The sequence below is a fragment of the Syngnathoides biaculeatus genome, chromosome 7, assembly GCF_019802595.1.
Source record: "Syngnathoides biaculeatus isolate LvHL_M chromosome 7, ASM1980259v1, whole genome shotgun sequence".
In the NCBI taxonomy this organism is placed as follows: domain Eukaryota; kingdom Metazoa; phylum Chordata; class Actinopteri; order Syngnathiformes; family Syngnathidae; genus Syngnathoides; species Syngnathoides biaculeatus.
This window is the reverse complement of record NC_084646.1, coordinates 512,136-532,123: the sequence shown is the minus strand read 5'-3', so window position 1 is coordinate 532,123 and position 19,988 is coordinate 512,136. Positions and strand designations below refer to the sequence as shown.

General features: G+C 41.7%; 1 protein-coding gene across 16 annotated transcripts in view; it reads right to left on the bottom strand.

Moving 5' to 3' along the window:
* The window catches only part of nlgn1 (neuroligin 1), a 290,450-nt gene that overhangs the window by 50,162 nt on the left and 220,300 nt on the right, over positions 1-19,988 (bottom strand). For 15 of the 16 annotated variants that reach the window (XM_061825528.1, XM_061825526.1, XM_061825516.1 and 12 more), the window contains one exon: positions 15,519-15,596. In XM_061825528.1, the coding sequence (XP_061681512.1) occupies positions 15,519-15,596 (78 nt within the window). Of the gene's footprint in view, positions 1-11,406; positions 13,205-15,518; positions 15,597-19,988 lie in introns of those variants that run through there. The other variant, XM_061825529.1, reaches the window with a different exon arrangement.

Genomic DNA, 19,988 nt, shown 5'->3' with positions numbered 1-19,988 from the left:
TTGGGTGAAAGCTGGAGCCTATCCCAGCGAGCTTTGGGCAAAAGGTGGACTACACCCTGAACTGGTCGCCTGTCTGTCACAGGGCAGATATCGACACCATCACTGAGTGGGAATCAATCCCACGCTGCCCGCACCAAAGGCAGGCGTGTGTACCACTACACCACCAGTGACTGTTAAACTTAAAAGTATTGATCAATTTGCTGAGCAGGACAAAAACGGACACAGCCACTACTGCCCAACTTCCACCTAGCCAAAGATCACTATCACTTCGACCCCGACGACCTTGTTGGCTGGAACAGCCACAGGTTCAGATCTGTATGGACGTATTCCCCCGTCTTCCCAATCAACCGATACTGCCATTTCTTCATCAGATGAGGATAAATCCGAGAAATCAGTGCAGTGATTGTGTAGGAATTGATATGTAACCAAGCCTTTCTTTACGCACATGAGATGTCACTTCCTGTTTTTTAAGTCATGTGATCTCATAAAAATAGTCAAAATGGCGCCGACCATAAAAAATATGATTGCTTGGATAAAACTGCACATTTAAGTTATTATTTGCAATTATTTTACTAGAATCTTTCTGGATATACTTATATTTATAATGGATAATCGTCAATTCATCAAGGTAACCAATGAGGGGAGCATTCCTTTAAAAGAAAAAGGAGGAAGAATGTGTGTAGTGCATTTAAAATCCACGGGGACAGACAGAGACGAGGGGCCTAGCTCTTAGATCAGGAAACTTGGAACCTGGTCTGACACCCGCAGCCCCCAAAATCATGTCAGACCTTTGACATTGTTATGTTCCCTGATGTGACAAATGAAAAAAACATGTACAGTGAATAGCGTGGATGTGTACTACGTGAATGATTAAGAGGCACTGAATGATTAAGAGGCACAACTCCTGTAGGTCAGGCGCTTCAGGCCGGACAACCACTGACAAAGAGGGCTGATACTGCCACCTCCAGCCTTCACTTTAGATATGTTCTTCAGATGGTAAAAGGCAGTTTTTCAATTGATTTGATATGACTATTGAAAGTCAGGTCGGAATCAATTAGAACACTCAGGTTTTGGACTTAGTCTTTTTTTTTTTTTTAAAGATAGAGCCCAGGTGTTTACTAAGAGCAATTCTCTTTTCTTTATTGCCAAAAACAATTCGCTCTTTTTTTGTGATTTAGTTGAAGAAAATTTGGCTCATCCAGTTATTTATGTACTTTAGAGAGTGGCACAAAACCTCAATTGAACTGTAGTCATCTGGAAACACTGCTAAACATAACTATGTCATCTGCATAGCTTATGATAGTCAAAATTAAAGTTTTGAAGAATTTGACCAAAGGGTAGCATATAGAGGCTGAACAGGAGGAGTCCAAGAACTGACCCTTGAGGGACCCAATCGGTCATTGCCATTTGTTGTGATTAAGCACTTCCAATGGTTACAAAGTACATTAGCTCCTATCCTCCAGGTAGCATTTAAACCATTTAAGGACCGTTCCATTTATTCCTACCCATGTTTCCAACCTGTTTAGCAGTATATTAGAAAGTATGTTTCTTTCGGTTTGTCCCGTTGCGGGTCGCCACAGCGTGACATCTCAGATGAACGTTCATATTTGTTTGGCAAAGTTTTTACGCCGGATGCCCTTCCTGACGCAACCCCTCACGGGGAGTTGTTCAGCAGTATATTAGGATCTACCGTACTGAGATCCAACAAGACCAAAATTGACACCTTTCCCGAGTTAGTATCTTATGCTATTTAGTACTTTTATAAGAGCAGATTCTGTACTGTGATAAGTTCGGAAACCTGATTGAAATTTGTCAAAAATTCCATTTAAATTCAAGAAATTGCTGAGTTGATTAAAAATAAATAGAAATAAATAGATTTGGGATGGGTCTATAGCGTGCTAACATGGAATCGTCCAGTGCTCTGTTTTTTTAGAAGAGGTTTAACAGCATCTACTTTCGGAGGTTCCGGAAACTCGCCAGACTGAAGTGAGCAATTGATTATTTGGTGCAAATCAGCTAGCACTGTTTATCACAATAGTTTTGAAAAAGTCAGATGGTATTGAGTCGAGACAGCTTCTTGTGTTTTCAGCTGCTGAATGGTTTTCTCTGCAGTTTTTTGGTCAACTGTATCCAATTCTGACAAGCAAGTTTTTCCTGGGTAGCTTCACATGTAAAATCATGTCATTATTTTGATGATTTCTGCTGACATTTGACGTGGTGTGTTGTATTTTTTTCATTAAAATGGGCAAACACATTGCATTTGTCAGTTGTTCAGAGTTCTGGATCTATCTGATTGGTGGGGGGGGGGGGGGGTTGTGAGCTTGTCAACCACAGCAAACAGCGCAAGTATTGTTGAGGTTATTACTGATGATTTCAGAAAATAAAATTAATCGTAAAAATGAATGCATGATATAATTATCTGATGGTTCAAGGAACACCAAGGCTTGTACATTTAATTGAGGAATGTTTAGATCCTTAATAAAAGTTTGTATTTGTTTTTGATCCAGGTTGTTCGAAGATGTGTATAAGCTGCAATAAATATTTTTAAAAATGTCATTTATTTTGAGTGATGACTGTGTACAGTTACCGTTTGTATTTGAATAGCTGTATTAATGCATGCTCATTCCATTCCTCCCTCACAAAAGAATTCCAATTTGGGTCCTTCAATCGGGATGTGTTGAAGCGCCATGTTGGTGGGGGTCTCAAATTTGATTCAGCTTTTAGATTAAGAGAAATTGGTGCGTGATAACTTATAATTATTGGATTTACTTTTGTATTATGAAGTGAGTAAATCCACAATGGAATTTCTTTTTTAGAAGGACAAAAAGAGAGGTGGAGAGGGACAGAGACAGTGAGAGAAACCAAAGTCTCCTGAAAGTGAAGTCAAGAAAGTATGACAAAGCATATGTAGGACTTGGCTTGACTGTAACTACGGTGAGAAACGAGGAAAGACCAGTGTCTAAGAACATTGGCAGTGGACATCATGAAGCCAAATAAATTAAGGTGTAACTTTAAGACATCACACCCCGACCAACTTGCATGAATTTATTGACACAGCTGACTATGATGCCACTTGAGTGATTCAGTGTATTAAGCAGCATATTTTGTCACTGGTGGGATTCTTTAGAAAGTACTTCCCTGAAAATAGCTCCTCGTAGGACTGAGTGAGAGATCCTTTCAATGCACCAGCTCAAACTGATTTCAGCTTTGCAGAGGAGGACCAATTCATTGACATTTCATCTGACTCTACATTAAAACTGAGATTCACGTCATAGAGATTGAGTGAATTCTGGCAAACTGTAGTAAGGAAGTATCCACTCTTAGGGCAGAAGGATATGGGCATTCTTCTTCCTATCTTTGTGAGACTGGCTTCACTGCTGTTGCTGCACAGAAGACCAAGTACAGGTCCCAGTTAAAAACTGACAATGAGCTGAGAGTTAGAGTATCATGCTTTAAATAAACACCACTTTGTAAAACTGTGCACTGCAAAATGAATCTTTTTGTTTAAAGACTACAAAATTGAGTTACATTGTTTGAAGTTGATCTGAGCGTTCATCTAAAGAATCCCATACCGGATCGGTCGTGGCCAGGGTTAACAACGCCTGCCCCCGGCACTGCTAACCTGCATGGCGTCGGTGGAAATTCAGCTACTGTGGGTCGAAGACAAAGAAGAGGAGGAAACCGGATCTGTCGTCAGAAGAAAAAGAGGAATGCACAGAGCCGACAACTGAGTGTAGGGACTTTGAATGTTGGGACTATGACAGGAAAAGCTCAGGAGTTGGTTGACATGATGATTAGGAGAAAGGTTGATATATTGTGCATCCAAGAGAGCAGGTGGAAAGGTAGTAAGGCTAGAAGTTTAGGAGGAGGATTTAAATTATTCTACCATGGAGTAGATGGGAAGAGAAATGGAGTAGGGGTTATTTTAAAGGAAGAGCTGGCTAAGAATGTCTTGGAGGTGAAAAGAGTGTCAGATCAAGTGATGAGACTAAAATTTGAAATTGAGGGTGTTATGTATAATGTGGTTAGAGTTGAAAGAGAAATTCTGGAAGGAACTAGATGAAGTAGTTCTGAGCATCCCAGACAGCGAGAGAGTTGTGATTGGTGAAGATTCTAATGGACATATTGGTAAAGGAAATAGGGGTGATGAAGAAGTCATGGGTAAGTACGGCATCCAGGAAAGGAACTTTGAGGGACAGATGGTGGTGGAGTTTGCAAAAAGGATGGAGATGGCTGTAGTGAACACTTATTTCCAGAAGAGGGAGGAACATATAGTGACCTACAAGAGCGGAGGTAGAAGCACGGAGGTGGATTATATTTTGTGCAGACGATGTAATCTGAAGGAGGTTACTGACTGTAAAGTAGTGGAAGGGGAGAGTGTAGCTCGACAGCATAGGATGGTAGTGTGTAGGATGACTCTGGTGGTGGGTAGGAAGATTAAGAAGACAAACCATGTGGTGGAAGCTGAGAAAGGAAGAATGTTGTGCGGCCTTCCGGAAAGAGGTAAGACAGGCTCTCGATGGACAGCAGAAGCTCCCGGAAGGCTGGACAACGACAGCCAAGGTAATCAGAGAGACAGGGAGGAGAGTACTTGGTGTGTCTTTTGGTAGGAAAGGGGAGAAGGAGACTTGGTGGTGGAACCCCAAAATCCAGGAAGTCATACAAGGAAAGAGATTAGCAAAGAAGAAGTGGGATACTGAGAGGACTGAGGAGAGGCGAAAGGAGTACATCGAGATGCAACGTAGGGAAAAGGTAGAGGTGGCAAAGGCTAAACAAGAGGCATATGAAGACATGTACACCAGGTTGGACACGAAAGAAGGAGAAAATTATCTCTACAGGTTGGCCAGACAGAGGGATAGAGATGGGAAGGATGTGCAGCAGGTAAGGGTGATTAAGGATAGAGATGGAAATGTGCTGACTGGTGCCAGTATTGTGCTAAATAGATGGAAAGAATACTTTGAGAAGTTGATGAATGAAGAAAATGAGAGAGAAGGAAGAGTTGAAGAGGCAAGTGTGAAGGACCAGGAAGTGGAAATGATTACTAAGGGGGAAGTCAGAAAGGCACTACAAAGGATGAAAAATGGAAAGGCAGTTGGTCCTGATGACATACCGGTAGAGGTATGGAAGTAATTTGGAGAGATGGCTGTGGAGTTTTTGACCAACTTATTCAACAGAATACTAGCGGGCGAAAAGATGCCTGAAGAATGGAGGAAAAGTGTTCTAGTTCCCATTTTTAAGAACAAAGGGGATGTTCAGAGCTGTGGGAACTATAGAGGAATAAAGTTGATGAGCCACACAATGAAGTTATGGGAAAGAGTAGTGGAGGCTAGACTCAGGACAGAAGTAAGTATCTGCGAGCAACAGTATGGTTTCATGCCTAGAAAGAGTACCACAGATGCATTATTTGCCTTGAGGATGCTCGTGGAAAAGTACAGAGAAGGTCAGAAGGAGCTACATTGTGTCTTTGTGGATCTAGAGAAAGCCTATGACAGAGTACCAAGAGAGGAACTGTGGTACTGCATGCGTAAGTCTGGTGTGGCAGAGAAGTATGTTAAAATAGTACAGGACATGTATGATGGCAGCAGAACAATGGTGAGGTGTGCCTTAGGTGTGACAGAGGAATTTAAGGTGGAGGTGGGACTGCATCAGGGATCAGCTCTGAGCCCCTTCCTGTTTGCAGTGGTAATGGATAGGCTGACAGATGAGGTTAGACTGGAATCCCCTTGGACCATGATGTTCGCAGATGATATTGTCATATGCAGTGAAAGCAGGGAGCACGCAGAGGAACAATTGGAAAGATGGAGACATGCACTGGAAAGGAGAGGAATGAAGATTAGCCGAAGTAAAACAGAATATATGTGCGTGAATGAGAAAAGTAGAGGGGGAAGAGTGAGGCTACAGGGAGAAGAGATAGCGAGGGTGGAGGACTTCAAATATTTAGGGTCAACAATCCAGAGCAATGGTGAGTGTGGTAAGGAAGTGACGAAACGGTCCAAGCAGGTTGGAACAGCTGGCGGAAGGTGTCTGGTGTGTTATGTGACAGAAGAGTCTCTGCTAGGATGAAGGGCAAAGTTTACAAAACCGTGGTGAGGCCGGCCATGATGTACGGACAAGAGACGGTGGGACTGAAGAAACAACAAGAAGCAGAACTGGAGGTAGGAGAAATGAAGATGTTGAGGTTCTCGCTCGGAGTGAGCAGGTGTGATAGGATTAGAAATGAGCTCATTAGAGGGACAAAGTTGGATGTTTTGGAGACAAGATTCGAGAGAGCAGACTTCGATGGTTTGGACATATTCAGAGGAGACAGAGTGAGTATATTGGTGGAAGGGTGCTGAGAATGGAGCTGCCAGGCAAAAGAGCGAGAGGAAGACCAAAGAGAAGGTTTATGGATGTGGTGAGGGAAGACATGAGGGCAGTTGGGGTTAGAGAGGAAGATGCAGGAGATAGGCTAAGATGGAAAAAGATGACACGCTGTGGCGACCCCTAACGGGACAAGCCGAATGGAAAAGAAGAAGAAGAAGTTTGAAATTGATCTGTATTTCTTCCTTTGTTGTATTCCATAATATTACGGGTTTTGTCATGCAGAGGATTTCTGATTATTATATAGACAATACGATTACAACCTAGTTATTATGGCGGTGCGCACGGACACAGCGGGTTATGGCTCTAAGGGATTTTATTGCTTGTGTTTTTTGGGGCACCTTGCTGGCATACGCCCCAGCACTACACTGCTACACCTTTTAGACCTCGGATATGGACAAAAATAGCAGTCTCGAGCAACTTACGGCGGAAACACAACATTTGAGATGAGGTAGCGAGACCGCCATACTTGCCATGGATTGTTGTAGGCTGAGCGAAGCAGCACATGAGGATGAGGGAGAAAAAGCACAAATGGGGCCGTTGATTGGGCTGCCTCCTCAAGCTAAAGAACAACCCACACAGACCACCAGTTCCAAGCCTATAACCTTACCAGCAACAGATCGACTGTCAACAAAATGGACGAGCTGGAATTACAACTTGTGGATAGTTGCTATATTTGTGACTGCTAAATCCTCATAATAATGGAGACCTGGGTTCACCCAAACATTTTCAATGGGAGTGTGCAGCTCGCAGCCACACCCTGGACCGCTGGGATCATACTGAAAATTCTGGCAAAAGCAGAGGTGGTGCGGGCTCTGTGTGTGATGGCTGGTGCAACAACAGTGTGGTTATTCAGAGACACTGTTCAACATTTTAGTACATGTCTGTTAAATACCAGCCTTCTTATGATCTGAGGGAGCTAACTGAAGCCATCATCGCGGCTGTTTTTGTTCCACCAGATACTAATGCTCACGCTGCACTCTCTCTCTCCTCCTAAACATCGTCAATGAACAGGGTCCGCTGTGAAGGCGTTCACATTATAGCCAGGGACTTTAATAGGACCAATCTGAAGACTGTACTGCCAAAGTTCCACCAGCAAAATGTCCAACAAGAGGTGAAAACACTTTAGACCACATGTACACCACAATGAAGCATGGCCACTGCACCACACCCCTCCCCTACTTTGGTGAGTCAGACCACATCTCCCTGGTGCTTTCCCTTCATACACCCCCCTCAGACCCAGATCCAGGCCCACCACAATGACTGTAACAACCTGGGCAGTGACTGCAGTCAGTGAACTTCAGGATTGTGGTTCCAACACACAGACTCACATCTATTTGAAGACCAGGACCTAAACAGAAACATATGGGGTGTACTGGACTATATCAAGTTCTGTACAGAAACTATCTGTGTGAAGAAAAGCATCAGGGTTTTTCCAAACTAGACACCCTAGATGACCAGCCAGATCCACTCACTACTTAGGGCTAGCGACACAGCCTTCAGGTCAGCAGACAGCTTTTTACAGCACAGCTTGAGGTAAACTGAAGAATGGTGTCAAAAATACCAAATCGGACAACAACTGGAGGATGGATTCCCATTTTGCCAGCTATATACCCCGGGAGGTGTGGTAGGGTCTACAAAGCCTCACAAACTTTACAGGCTGTGATATGACAGCAGCCACAAGTGAGTCATTGGCAAAGGAGCTCAACAACTGCTTTGACAGTGAGCTGCTCCAGTGCTCCCCTGACCTCCACCAGGCTCCAGGAACTCTCCACTTAAAGCAAAGCAAATTTATTTGTATAGTGAATTTCATACACGAGGTAACTCAATGTGCTTTATATGATTAAAAGTATCTAAAATAAATAATAAAATAAAGAAATAAGATGTTGAAAATGGGATAAAAACAAAAATGACAACAAAAAAAGTATATTAAAAAAGTACAATTAAGACTATGTATAATGCAAAAAATATGATTAAAAAGTGGAAATACAAGCAAGAGAAAAAAGATTTAAACCTGGATTTTAAAAAAATTCACACTTGGGGATGACTTCGCCAATGTTGACAACTTATTCCATTTGTGTGCAGCATAATAGCTAAATGCTGCTTTACCATGTTTGCTTTGGACTTTTCACTCCACTATTTGATCTATGTCAGTTGATTTCAGAACTCTACTGGGTTTGTATTCCATAAGCATTTCTTTCATGTATTCAGGACCTAAATCATTTAGTGATTTATAGACCAGTAGCAGAACCTTAAAATCTGTTTTAAAGCTGACTGGAAGCCAGTGGAAGGACTTCAGGAATGGAGTTATATGCTCTGACCACTTTGTTCTGGTCAGAACGCGAGCTCTGGCATTCTGAATGAGCTGCAGCTGTTTAATACTTTTTTTGGGGGAGTCCAGTCAGAAACCATTACAGTTGTCAAGTCTACTTGAGATGAAAGCATGGATGAGCTTTTCCTCGTCTGCTTGACCAAGCCTCCACTCTAGATATGTTCTTCAGATGGTAAAAGGCTGATTTTGTGATTGATTTGATTGGAATCTATCAGAACACCACGTTTTCAGACTTGGTCTTTGGTTTTTAAAGTTGATGAGTCCATATGTACTTACAGCAATTCTCTTTTCTTCATTGCCAAAAACAATTGTCTCGCCTTCAAAAGTCCACCTCCACTTTCCATGTATTATCCTGAATCAGATGCACTTCTAAGAGATCGTTAGCTGCATAAAGACACCTGTTCATCCCATACAATCAGTAAGACTCAAACTTGTAACATGGCCAAGACCAAAGAGCTGTCCAAAGACACCAGAGACAAAATTGTTCAACTCCACACGGCTAAAAAGGGCTGCGGAGAAACATGACGATCCAATCTCAATCGGAGTGGAGCACCGTGCAAGATATCGCCTCGTGGGTCCCAATAATCCTTAGAAAGATGAGGAATCAGCCTAGGACTACACGACAGGACTTGGTCATGACCTGAATAGAGCTGGGACCACCGTTTCCAAGGTGACTGTTGGTGTTACATTAAGACGTCATGGTTTGAAATCATGCATGGAACGGAAGGTTCCCCTGCTTAAACCAGCACATGTCAAGGCCTGTCTTAAGTTTGCCAATGACCATTTGGATGGTACAGTGGAATCATGGGAGAAAGATTTATGTTCAGATGAGACCATAATGGAACCTTTTGGTCATAATTCCACAAACCATGTTTGGAGGAAGACGAATGATGAGTTCCGTCCCAAGAACACCATTCTACTGTGAAGCATGGGGTTGGTAGCATCATGTTTTGGGGGTGTTTTTCTGCATATGGGACAGGACGACTGTATTGTATTAAGGAGAGGATGACCACGGCCATGTATTGTGAGATTTTGGGGAACAACATCTTTCCCTCAGTCAGAGCATTGAAGATGCCAAATGGCTGGGTCGTTCAACATGACAATGACCCAAAGCACTCAGCCAGGAAAACAAAGGAGTCGCTCCGTAAGACTCATCAAGGTTCTGGCGTGGCCTCACCAGTCTCACACCTAAACCCAATAGAAAAATTTTGAGGGAGCTGAAACTCCGTGTTTCTCATCGACAGCCCAGAAAACTGATCTAGAGAAGATCTGCATGGAGGAGTGGGCCAATATCCCTCTTGCAGTGTGTGCAAACCTGGTGAACAACTACAGGAAACGTTTGACCTCTGTAATTGCAAACAAAGGCTACTGTACCAAATATTAACATTGATTTTCTCAGGTGTTCAAATACTTCTTTGCAGCTGTATAACACAAATAAATCGTTAAAAAAAAATTATACATTGTGATTTCTGGATTTTTCTTTTCAGATTATCTCTCTCACAGTGGACACGCACCTATGATGAAAATTTCAGACCGCTCTATGATTTCTAAGTGGGAGAACTTGCAATATAGCAGGGTTTTCAAATACTATAACTGTGTGTCATCTGCATAGCTGTGGTAGTCAAAATTAAGGTTTTGAAGAATTTGACCCAAGGGTACAAGAGCATAACATGAGGCGTGTCTTCCTGGCCATGAACCTCAGGGAGGCTGCTGGCCCAGATGAAAAACTAGGCAAGGTGCTCAGAGAAACTGCCCACCAGCTGTCCAGTATCTTCTGCAGGATCATCAATCCCTCACTGGCCCAAGCAGACATCCCCATTTGTTTGAAATCTACATCAATAGTTCCCATCCCCAAAAAGAAACACTTAACCTAACCGCCCTGGTGCCCTCACACCTGTGACCATGAAGTACTTGTGAAATGAGCTCAGTTTCAGGTTGATGGACGTAATGAGGGAAGACAAGAGGGCTGTTTGTGTTAGAGAGGAAGATGCAGGAGATAAGATGACATGGAAAATGTATATGTTCTGTGGCGACCCCTAACGGGACAAGCCAAATGGAAAAGAAGAAAGATTTATTCCTCATCAATGTTTTAACATTAGGTCATTTTATTTAGGTTGAAACGTTCTTTTAAACCAGCCTATAAGTACTGCTCAACAGCTTTGTCATTCTGGGGGTATAGTAATATTATACTATTCATCTTGGTAGAAACCCATTTCCACTCCTTCTGACAAATATGTTGATTATCTTTTTGATATATTGGTTGTTAGTTTTTCTCATATGTTACTCGAGCCCAGTAATGCACATCAACTATCAATAAACTAGCAGTGTACGGTCTGATCAACAGATTTAAATGATGATGGTAGTTCCTAGTACTTAATAATTCAAAAGAGTCTTGTGTAGTGGATTTGGTTTTAAATCAAAGGAAAATACACGTTATAAAAATCCCCTTCCATTTCAACAGACATTTATTTAAACAAAATCACAAAACTACTGAGCATATTCAAGTTATTTTAAAATGATCTTTTATTCCAATATAAGTACTACACAAGATGCTTCATTAATCTGTGTGTATAATAATAATCTGAGAATGTACAATTCCTATTGGGATGTACCCATCACCTGTCACGAGCATGAGCATGCAGCATTGGGTAGGACCGAAATGCAAGACTCTGAGGCAGGGACATGATTTTCAACGGCAGTTTAATTCAGGCAGAGGTTATAAACAGGTAAGCAGTCCAAAAGCAGGAGCACAAAAACATGTGGCAAAAAGGCAAAGTCCAAAAATCATGAAACAAGGTCCGATAACTACAAGGCAAAAACTTGGAACCTGAACAAAACAACACTTGACTATAGTGGCACAGGAATGGTGTAACGAGGGAAATATACCATCAAGACGCTCGCATGCTCACACACAACGATGCAGTCTCAAACATAACGAACTGGCAACTGAAAATACAACCCACAAGGGTTATATGCACGGCCTAATTAGTGAATATGAGGCACAAATAAGGAGCTGCTGCCAGAGGCACACAGAGCACTGGTTTGACATTACCTACAGTGCCTTGTGAAGGTTTTCGGCCCCCTGGAATTTTTCAACCTTCCGTCACATTTCAGGCAACAAACATAAAGAGAACGTCAAGAATCAGCAAGTAGGACACAATCGTGAAGTGGAACAAAATTTATTCCAGAAGTTCGGTGAACTCATTCCAGAAGTTCGGTGAGGATCCAATGTTGACTGATGATGATAAATAGAATCCACCTGTGTATGAGTGTCCGTATAAATGCACCTGCTCTGTGATAGTCTCAGGGTTCTGTTTAAAGTGCAGAGAGCATCATGAAGACCAAGGAACACAACAGGCAGGTCCGACATACTGTTGTGGAGAAGTTTAAAGCCAGATTTGGATACAAAACGATCTCCCAAGCTTTAAACATCTCAAGGAGGGCTGTGCAAGCAATCATATTGAAATGGCCGGAGAACACTAATCAGAGATGCAGCCAAGAGGCCCATGATCAATCTGGATGAACTGGAGAGATCTACAGCTGAGGTGGGAGAGTCTGTCCATAGGACAACAATCAGTCATACACTGTATAAATCTGGTCTTTATGGAAGAAGAAAGCCATTTCTCAAAGATATCCATAAAATTTCTTGTTTAAAGTTTGTCACAACCCACCTGGGAGACACACCAAACGTGGAAGAAGGCACTCTGGTCAGATGAAACCAAAATCAAAATTTTTGCCCACAATGCAAAACGATATGTTTGGCGTAAAAGCAACACAGCTCATGACCCTGAATACACCATCGCCACTGTCAAACATGGTGGTGGCAGACTCATGGTTGAGGCCTGCTTTTCTTCAGCATGGTCAGGGAAAATGGTTAAAATTGATGGGAAGATGAATGGAGCCAAATACCGAACCATTCTGGAAGAAAACCTGCTGGAGTCTGCAAAGACCTGAGACTGGGAGAGAGATCTATCTTCCAATCTTCCATTTTCTTTGCCGCTTATCCTCATGCAGGTCACAGGGAGTGCTGGAGCCTATCTCAGCCGTCAACGATCAGGAGGCGGGGTACTGAACTGGTTACCAGCCAATTGCAGGGCACATAGAGACAGACAACAGTCACACTCACAATCCCACCTAGGGGCAATTTAAAGTGTCCAATTAATGTTGCATGTTTTTGGGAGAGGGAGAGGGAGAGGAAACCGGGGTAACCGGAGAAAACCCACACAGGCACGGGGAGAACATGCAAACTCCACACATATGGGGCCGGGACTGAACCCGGGTCCTCAGAACTGTGAGGCCAACGTTTTACCAGGTGATCCACAGTGCCGCTCCCAACAGGACAATGATTCAAAACTTAAAGCCAAATCTACAATGGAATGTTTCACAAATAAATGCATGCAGGTGTTAGAATGTCCAAGTCAAAGTCCAGACCTGAATCCAATTGAGAATCTGTGGCCAGAGCTGAAGACTGCTGTTCACAAACGCTCTCCATCCAACCTCACTGAGCTTGAGCTATTTTGCAAGGAAGAATGGGCAAAAAAAAAAAAAGTCTCTTGATGTGCAAAACTGATAGAGACATACCCCAAGCGACTTGCAGCTGTAATTGCAGCAAAACGTGGCACTACAAAGTATTCACGCAAGGTGGCTGAATAATAGCATGCCCCACTTTTCAGGTTTTGATTTATAAAAAAAAGTTTGAAATATCCAATAAATCTCGTTCCATTTCACCATTGTGTCCCACTTGTTGTTGATTCTTGAGAAAAAAAATTATATCTTTATTTTGAAGCCTAAAATGTGGCAAAACGTTGAAAAGTTCAAGGGGGCTGAATACTTTCACAAGGCACTGTAGTTCACCGACATCACCTTGAATGGAACGTTGCAATTAAGTACCGCCCTTACACCCCTACGTATACTTAGAGGGGACATACCCTCCCGTAATAAGTACCGCGACCATCTTTACCCCTCCTCTTTTTGACGATGTATGTTTTGGTAAGCTACATGATGGCTGAAGAGTATTACACTTTTTAGTATGTATCGAGGATTATTTGTTACACTTGTCTAGGTCCTAGCTTGATGCAACAGAAACTACAAAGTGTTTGTTTTGTCTTGTTCACGGCAGCTGTGTTAAATAAATGGAGATTGCCTCAGAGATGAATACTGTGTCATGACGTGGTCTTTAAAACTACACAACACAGAAGTCCATTGGTCACATTTATAATGAATTAACAAGATAATCGTCATTTCGTCGAGTCAGACTGTCAGACTTGTTTCTGGTGAGGGTTGGACTCCGACAAAGCTGCTTTGTCATTGATTGTGTTCATTACTTTTACTGACAAAATTTTGAGGTGCAGCAGAGGCGATGTAGAGGTCACTATCGGGGTTTTGTGATGAAGGAGCAGCTAAGCCGAAAAGAGAAGCGATCAATTTACCGGCCCATCTACATTCCTATGCTCACCTATGGTCACGAGCTGTGGGTCACAAGCAAAAGAAAAAGATCCTGAATACATGTGGGTGAAATTAGTTTCCTTTGCATGTTGTTTAAGCTCTCCCTTAGAGAAAAACTTAGTTATCCAAGAGGAGCTCTGAGTATAGCCGCTACCCTTCGGCCAGAATGACATCGGTCGGGCATCTGATTAAGATGCCCCCTGGGCACCTCCCTGGTGAGGTGTTCCAAATCCGTCTTACCAAGAGGAGACCCCGGGGATGACCCAGGACATGCTGTAGAGGATATGTCTCCGGGGTGGCATCAGAACCCCTGAAGAAATGGATGAATTGGCTGGGGAGAAGGAAGACTGGGCATCCCTGCTTAAGATTGTGCCCCTGTGACCCGATCTCGGATAAGTGGAAAAAAATTGATAGATGGATGGGATGAGCTCAGTGATACCCATACTGCAGTACTCGAGAGACTCTATGTTGCCAAGCAGTAGCACATGACGTTATGCTCTCCGCATCTGTTTACATGGTTTAACCTGAGGTGTTTTACAAGCTCGGTTGTGTTGCAATAACTCCTATTTGTCCACCAAAAATACAAACTGCATCTTGACTGTCTGTGGAGATGAAATAGCACCACACATAACTCTGTTTACACATTCCCATAAAGCAAACCATGCTGGGAGTGCTCTACTAAGTACATAAATGTTTAATGTGCATGTTTTGTGTTGATTATTTCTTCAGTCATTGTTTTATATTTTGTTATTTGATAGTTATGTTCTTCTGTTTATGTGGTGTGAAAATTGTACTTTTGACATGACCCCATGTCAGTGCACACATAAGGCGTGCTGTCCATTTTGGAGAAAATTTAAGACTTTTAAGTTCATAATATGGTACATATCATGCATAGGCGTTTTAATACATTAATTGCATATTTTCAGGATTTTGGTGAGGGGTTAAAGAATGATACCCTTGCGAAAACTGAAGCAACCCTCTATACAGAGTCAGACTGAGACTGAGCAACTGAGCATATTGGCACGCACGTATTTAACCAGGTGGAAGAAAAAGTTTCATGTTTTCACCAGGGTGCACAAACATCTGGTATTGGAGCTATTGACATTTCCGCATACTTTGCCCAAACCAAATCCTCATCATTTTCTTTAACCAACTAAAATTTCCGTATCGTACACAAAAATTCGAGTTAGTCACTTCAAACTAAGTCTTTGCTCAGTTTCAGGTTTCTTGGATGAAAGGATTTTTTTCTTGACCATCTTATCTTCCTCATGTGGGGTTTTGTTTCTAGTTGTACGTTTTTTTTAAGCATTTTTTTAACTATGTCTTGGGATCATTTGAATTGGCAGTAAATTATGATATGAAGAAAAATAAAATGCCCTACCTTAGTGGTGGTAGGAATTAGATGGGTGACATCATTCAGGCTGTGCAAATGAGGAACCAGCTCCAACCATAAATTAACCTGAGGAGAAAAGAGAAACTTTAAAGAGAAAAAAAGGTATCAATCTATTGATCTAACCATCTACCCATCAATATTCCTCCGATCCATCTGGATTGAACTCTGCTCGCCAAATTAGCTATTTGGATGTAAAGATATGTATTTATATCATTTTTAATTCTAATCAGTCGATTGAAGGTGTTTTATTTTCAACGAAAATGGTTCTAATTCAGACAGGCAGAGAGCAAGGTAAAAAAAATGTTCTTTGTTCTTTTCTTTTTCACCTCTTTTTTTCCACATCTCATCGCTCCTTTCTGTTGTGCCCCTAGTGGTTGGATGAGACACCACTGTGTGTGTGTGTGTGCCAATTATTTTTCAGCACTTTTTTTTCAAGTTTAATATGTCTGTCAGTCTGCTGGATGGCAGATGAAAAGAAGGCTAGAGAGAAGTCATCATTCGGGATGCGCGTGAGGCTAACAGGAAATCGCTGTGCACATTTAAGCTTTTCAAGCTTTTTGGTTGACCTTACGAGCAGCTAACAATGAGGAACTTACAATTATCTCACCCACTTGTTCACAAAGAAGTGAACCTTTCCCATCTTTGCTTGTGAAAACAGCAATTAAGGGAAACTCCTTTTATACCCAATCATGGCACCCACCTGTTCCCAATTAGCCTGTTCGGCTGTGGGATCTTCCAAACAAGCGTTTGATGAGCCTTCCTCCAATTTTTCAGGAATATGTTGGAATATGTTTCAGCCGTAAAAATCAAATTTAATGACTATTTCCTAAATACAAAGTTATCTGATGGAAATTAAATATCTTTTCTTTGTAGTGTATTCAATTATACATAGGTTGGCCGTGATTTGCAAATGAGTCCCATCCCTGTAGTAAGGAGTCCTTACAACAACTTATACAATTTGTATAATAATATAATTTTATCCTTACTCTTGCCCTCTCTCAATATATTGTGATTAAAATGTGTTTCCATTTTTTAGGGATTCACAGTGCCATGAAAAAGAACCCTCCTGATTTTTTTTTTTTCATATCACAAATATTTTAGATCATCAAACCAATGTTAATTTCACTCAAAGACAACCCAAGGAAATGTGGCATGGCAGCTGTAAAGCGTTTCCCTCACAGTTCTGAGGACCGGGGTTCAAACCCGGAACTGCCTGTGTGGAGTTTGCATGTTATCTTTTCGCCTGCGTGGTTTTTCTCTGAGCAGTTCGGTTTCCTCCCAGATCCCCAAAACATGCATTAATTGGACACTCTAAATTGCCCTTAGGTGTAATTGTGAATGCACACTGTTGTCTGTCGCCATGTGTCCTGTGATTGGCCTGCAACCAGCTCAAAAAATTCATGTGTGTATATATATATATATAATATATATATATATATATATATATATATATATATATATATATATATATATATATATATATATATATATATATAAAACCCTATATAAAACGAGAGAGAGAGAAACTGAGAGAGAGAGAGAGAGAGAGAGAGAGAGAGAGAGAGACATTGACAGTGTTGGTAAGTCATTAGTCAACAAATTGTTCACACTCAGGGTGTCATAAAAACTAAAATTATCAGACCACCGCAAACATAATAGCATAACTAGAAAATAATGAAACGACGAAAGAAATAATTTTACGTTTTAACTTCACTTTAAATACTATGCATCATATGGTAGATTTCATGCATGTTGAAACACACGTTAGCATGGATGCTAACAATGTAATGTGCATATGTTCAGTTGTAATTAATTGGAGTAGTCACACAACATCATTTACAGATTTTGGAACTTGGTGTTCACATTAAGCTCATTATATAAGGCACCCTGTCTATTTAGGAGAAAATTTAAGACTTTTGAGAGGACCTTAGGATTGTGAAGATATGGTACATTTTGGGGAAAAAAGTATGCGGGAAGCTAATGGTGAACTGCGAATGGGCAAAGGATACTGTGTGTACAATATATTCACATATGGACATCAATCATTGGAGACATCCCAGCTGAATTCCATAGACTTGATAGATGAAGCAGGTAACAGCATAGGAAAAGATTTCATCTTCTTCTTCTTTTCCTTTCGGCTTATCCCATTACGGGTCGCCACAGCGTGTCATCTTTTTCCATCTAAGCCCATCTTGTGCATCAGCTCTCAAACACCCACTGTCCTCATGTCTTCCCTCACAATATCCATCATACTTTTCTTTGGTCTTCCTCTCGCTCTTTTTTCTGGCAGCTCCATCCTCAGCACCTTTATACAAATACACTCACCCTCTCACCTCTGGATATGTTCAAATCAACGAAGTCTGCTCTCTCGACCCTTGTCTCAAAAACATCCATCTTTGGCTGTCCCTATAATTAGCTCATTTGTAATCCTATCTAACCTGCTCACTCCGAGCGAGAACCTCAACATCTTTATTTCTGCCACCTCCAGTTCTGCTTCCTGTTGTCTCTTCAGTGCCACCATCTCTTATCCATACATCATGGTCGGCTTAACCACTGTTTTATATACTTTGCCCTTCATTTTTGCAGGGACTCTTCTGTCTCACCATTGTTCTGCTGCCATCATACATGTCCTTTACTACTCTAACATATTTCTCTATCACACCAGACTTACGCATGCAGGTCCTCTCTTGGTACTCTGTCATGGGTTTTCTCTAGATCCACAAAGACAGAATGTAGCTGCTTCTGACCTTCTCTGTACTTTTCCACTTGCATCCTCAAGGCAAATAATGCATCTGTGGTACTCTTTCTGGGCATTAAACCATAGTCTTTCTAGGCATGAAACCATACTGTTACTCGCAGATACTTCTGTCCTGAATCTAGCTTCCATTGGTCTTTCCCATAACTTCATTGTGTGGCTCATCTACTTTATTCCTCTATAGTTCCCACAGCTCTGTTGTGCTGATCCAATCCCACCATCATCTTATATTCTTCTGTTACGCCTACGGCACACCTCACCACTGTTCTACTGCCCTCATTCATGTCCTGTACTATTCTAACATATTTCTCCGCCACATCAGAATTGGAAAATAATAATAATAATTATTATTATTATAATAATAAAGAAAAAGTTGTGTAACTGAATGAGAGTTTCTCTTTTTTTGAGTAAAAAAGGTCTGGTCTGAAGCCAAAGTAGAAGGTACAGGATGAGATGGTGCACAATGTTAAAATTCCACCTTGGCGCAGCCTGATACAGGATGAAAGCACAGACAATACAGTGGACAAAACGCTAATTCTGTATTTTAAAAATAGGAGACATCATAACCTTAAAACTGTTTGGTAGCGACATTCACCTTTCAACATGCATTGCTAAAGATGGTCTGCAAGCAATAATTCAGTTTTACACCAAGAAAAACAGACGGGGATATCATTGTGGGTTAAAATTAAATAAATGAAACAAAATTGGAAGCGACATTTCAAATTTACAGTTCATAGTTGGCTTGGTTTGGTGAGCAATATTTTTTTTTGTTTGTTGACATTTTCATTGCAAGTTTCCAAAAACTAGTGGAAGCTAGACTCAGGACAGAAATAAATATCTGCGAGTAACAGTATGGTTTCATGCCTAGAAAGAGTATAGTTTCATGCCCAGAAAGAGTACCACAGATGCATTATTTGCCTTGAGGATGAAAGTGTAAAAGCACAGAGAAGGTCAGAAGGAGCTACATTGTGTCTTTGTGGATCTAGAGAAAACCCATGACAGATTACCAAGAGAGGACCTGTGGCACTGCATGCGTAAGTTTGGTGTGTTAGAGTAGTACAGGACATGTGTGACAGCAGCAGAACAATGGTGAGACAAAAGACCGTAGGTGTGACAAAAGAATTTAAGGTGGATGTGGGACTGCATCAGGGATCAGCTCTGCGCACCTTCCTGTTTGCTGTGGTAATGAATAGGCTGACAGATGAGGTTAGACTGGAATCCCCTTGAGCCATGATGTTCGCAGATGATATTGTGATATACAGTGAAAGCAGGGAGCAGGCACTGGAAAGGAAAGGAACTAAGATTAGCTGAAGTAAAACTGAATACATGTGCGTGAATGAGAGGGGTGGAGGTGGAAGAGTGAGGCTACAGGGAGAAGAGAAAGCGAGGGTGGACGACTTCAAATACTTGGGGTCAACAATACAGAGCAATGGTGAGTGTGGTAAGGAAGTGAAGAAATGGGTCCAAGCAGGTTGGAACAGCTGGCGGAGGGTGTCTGGTGTGTTATGTGACAGAAGAGTGGTGAAGCCGGCCATGATGTATGGATTAGAGATGGTTGCACTGAAGAGACAACAGGAAGCATAACTGGAGGTCGCAGAAATGAAGATGTTGAGGTTCTCGCTCAGAGTGAGCAGGTTGGATAGGATTAGAAATGAGCTAATTAAAGGGACAGCCAAACGTTGATGTTTTGGAGACAAGGTTCG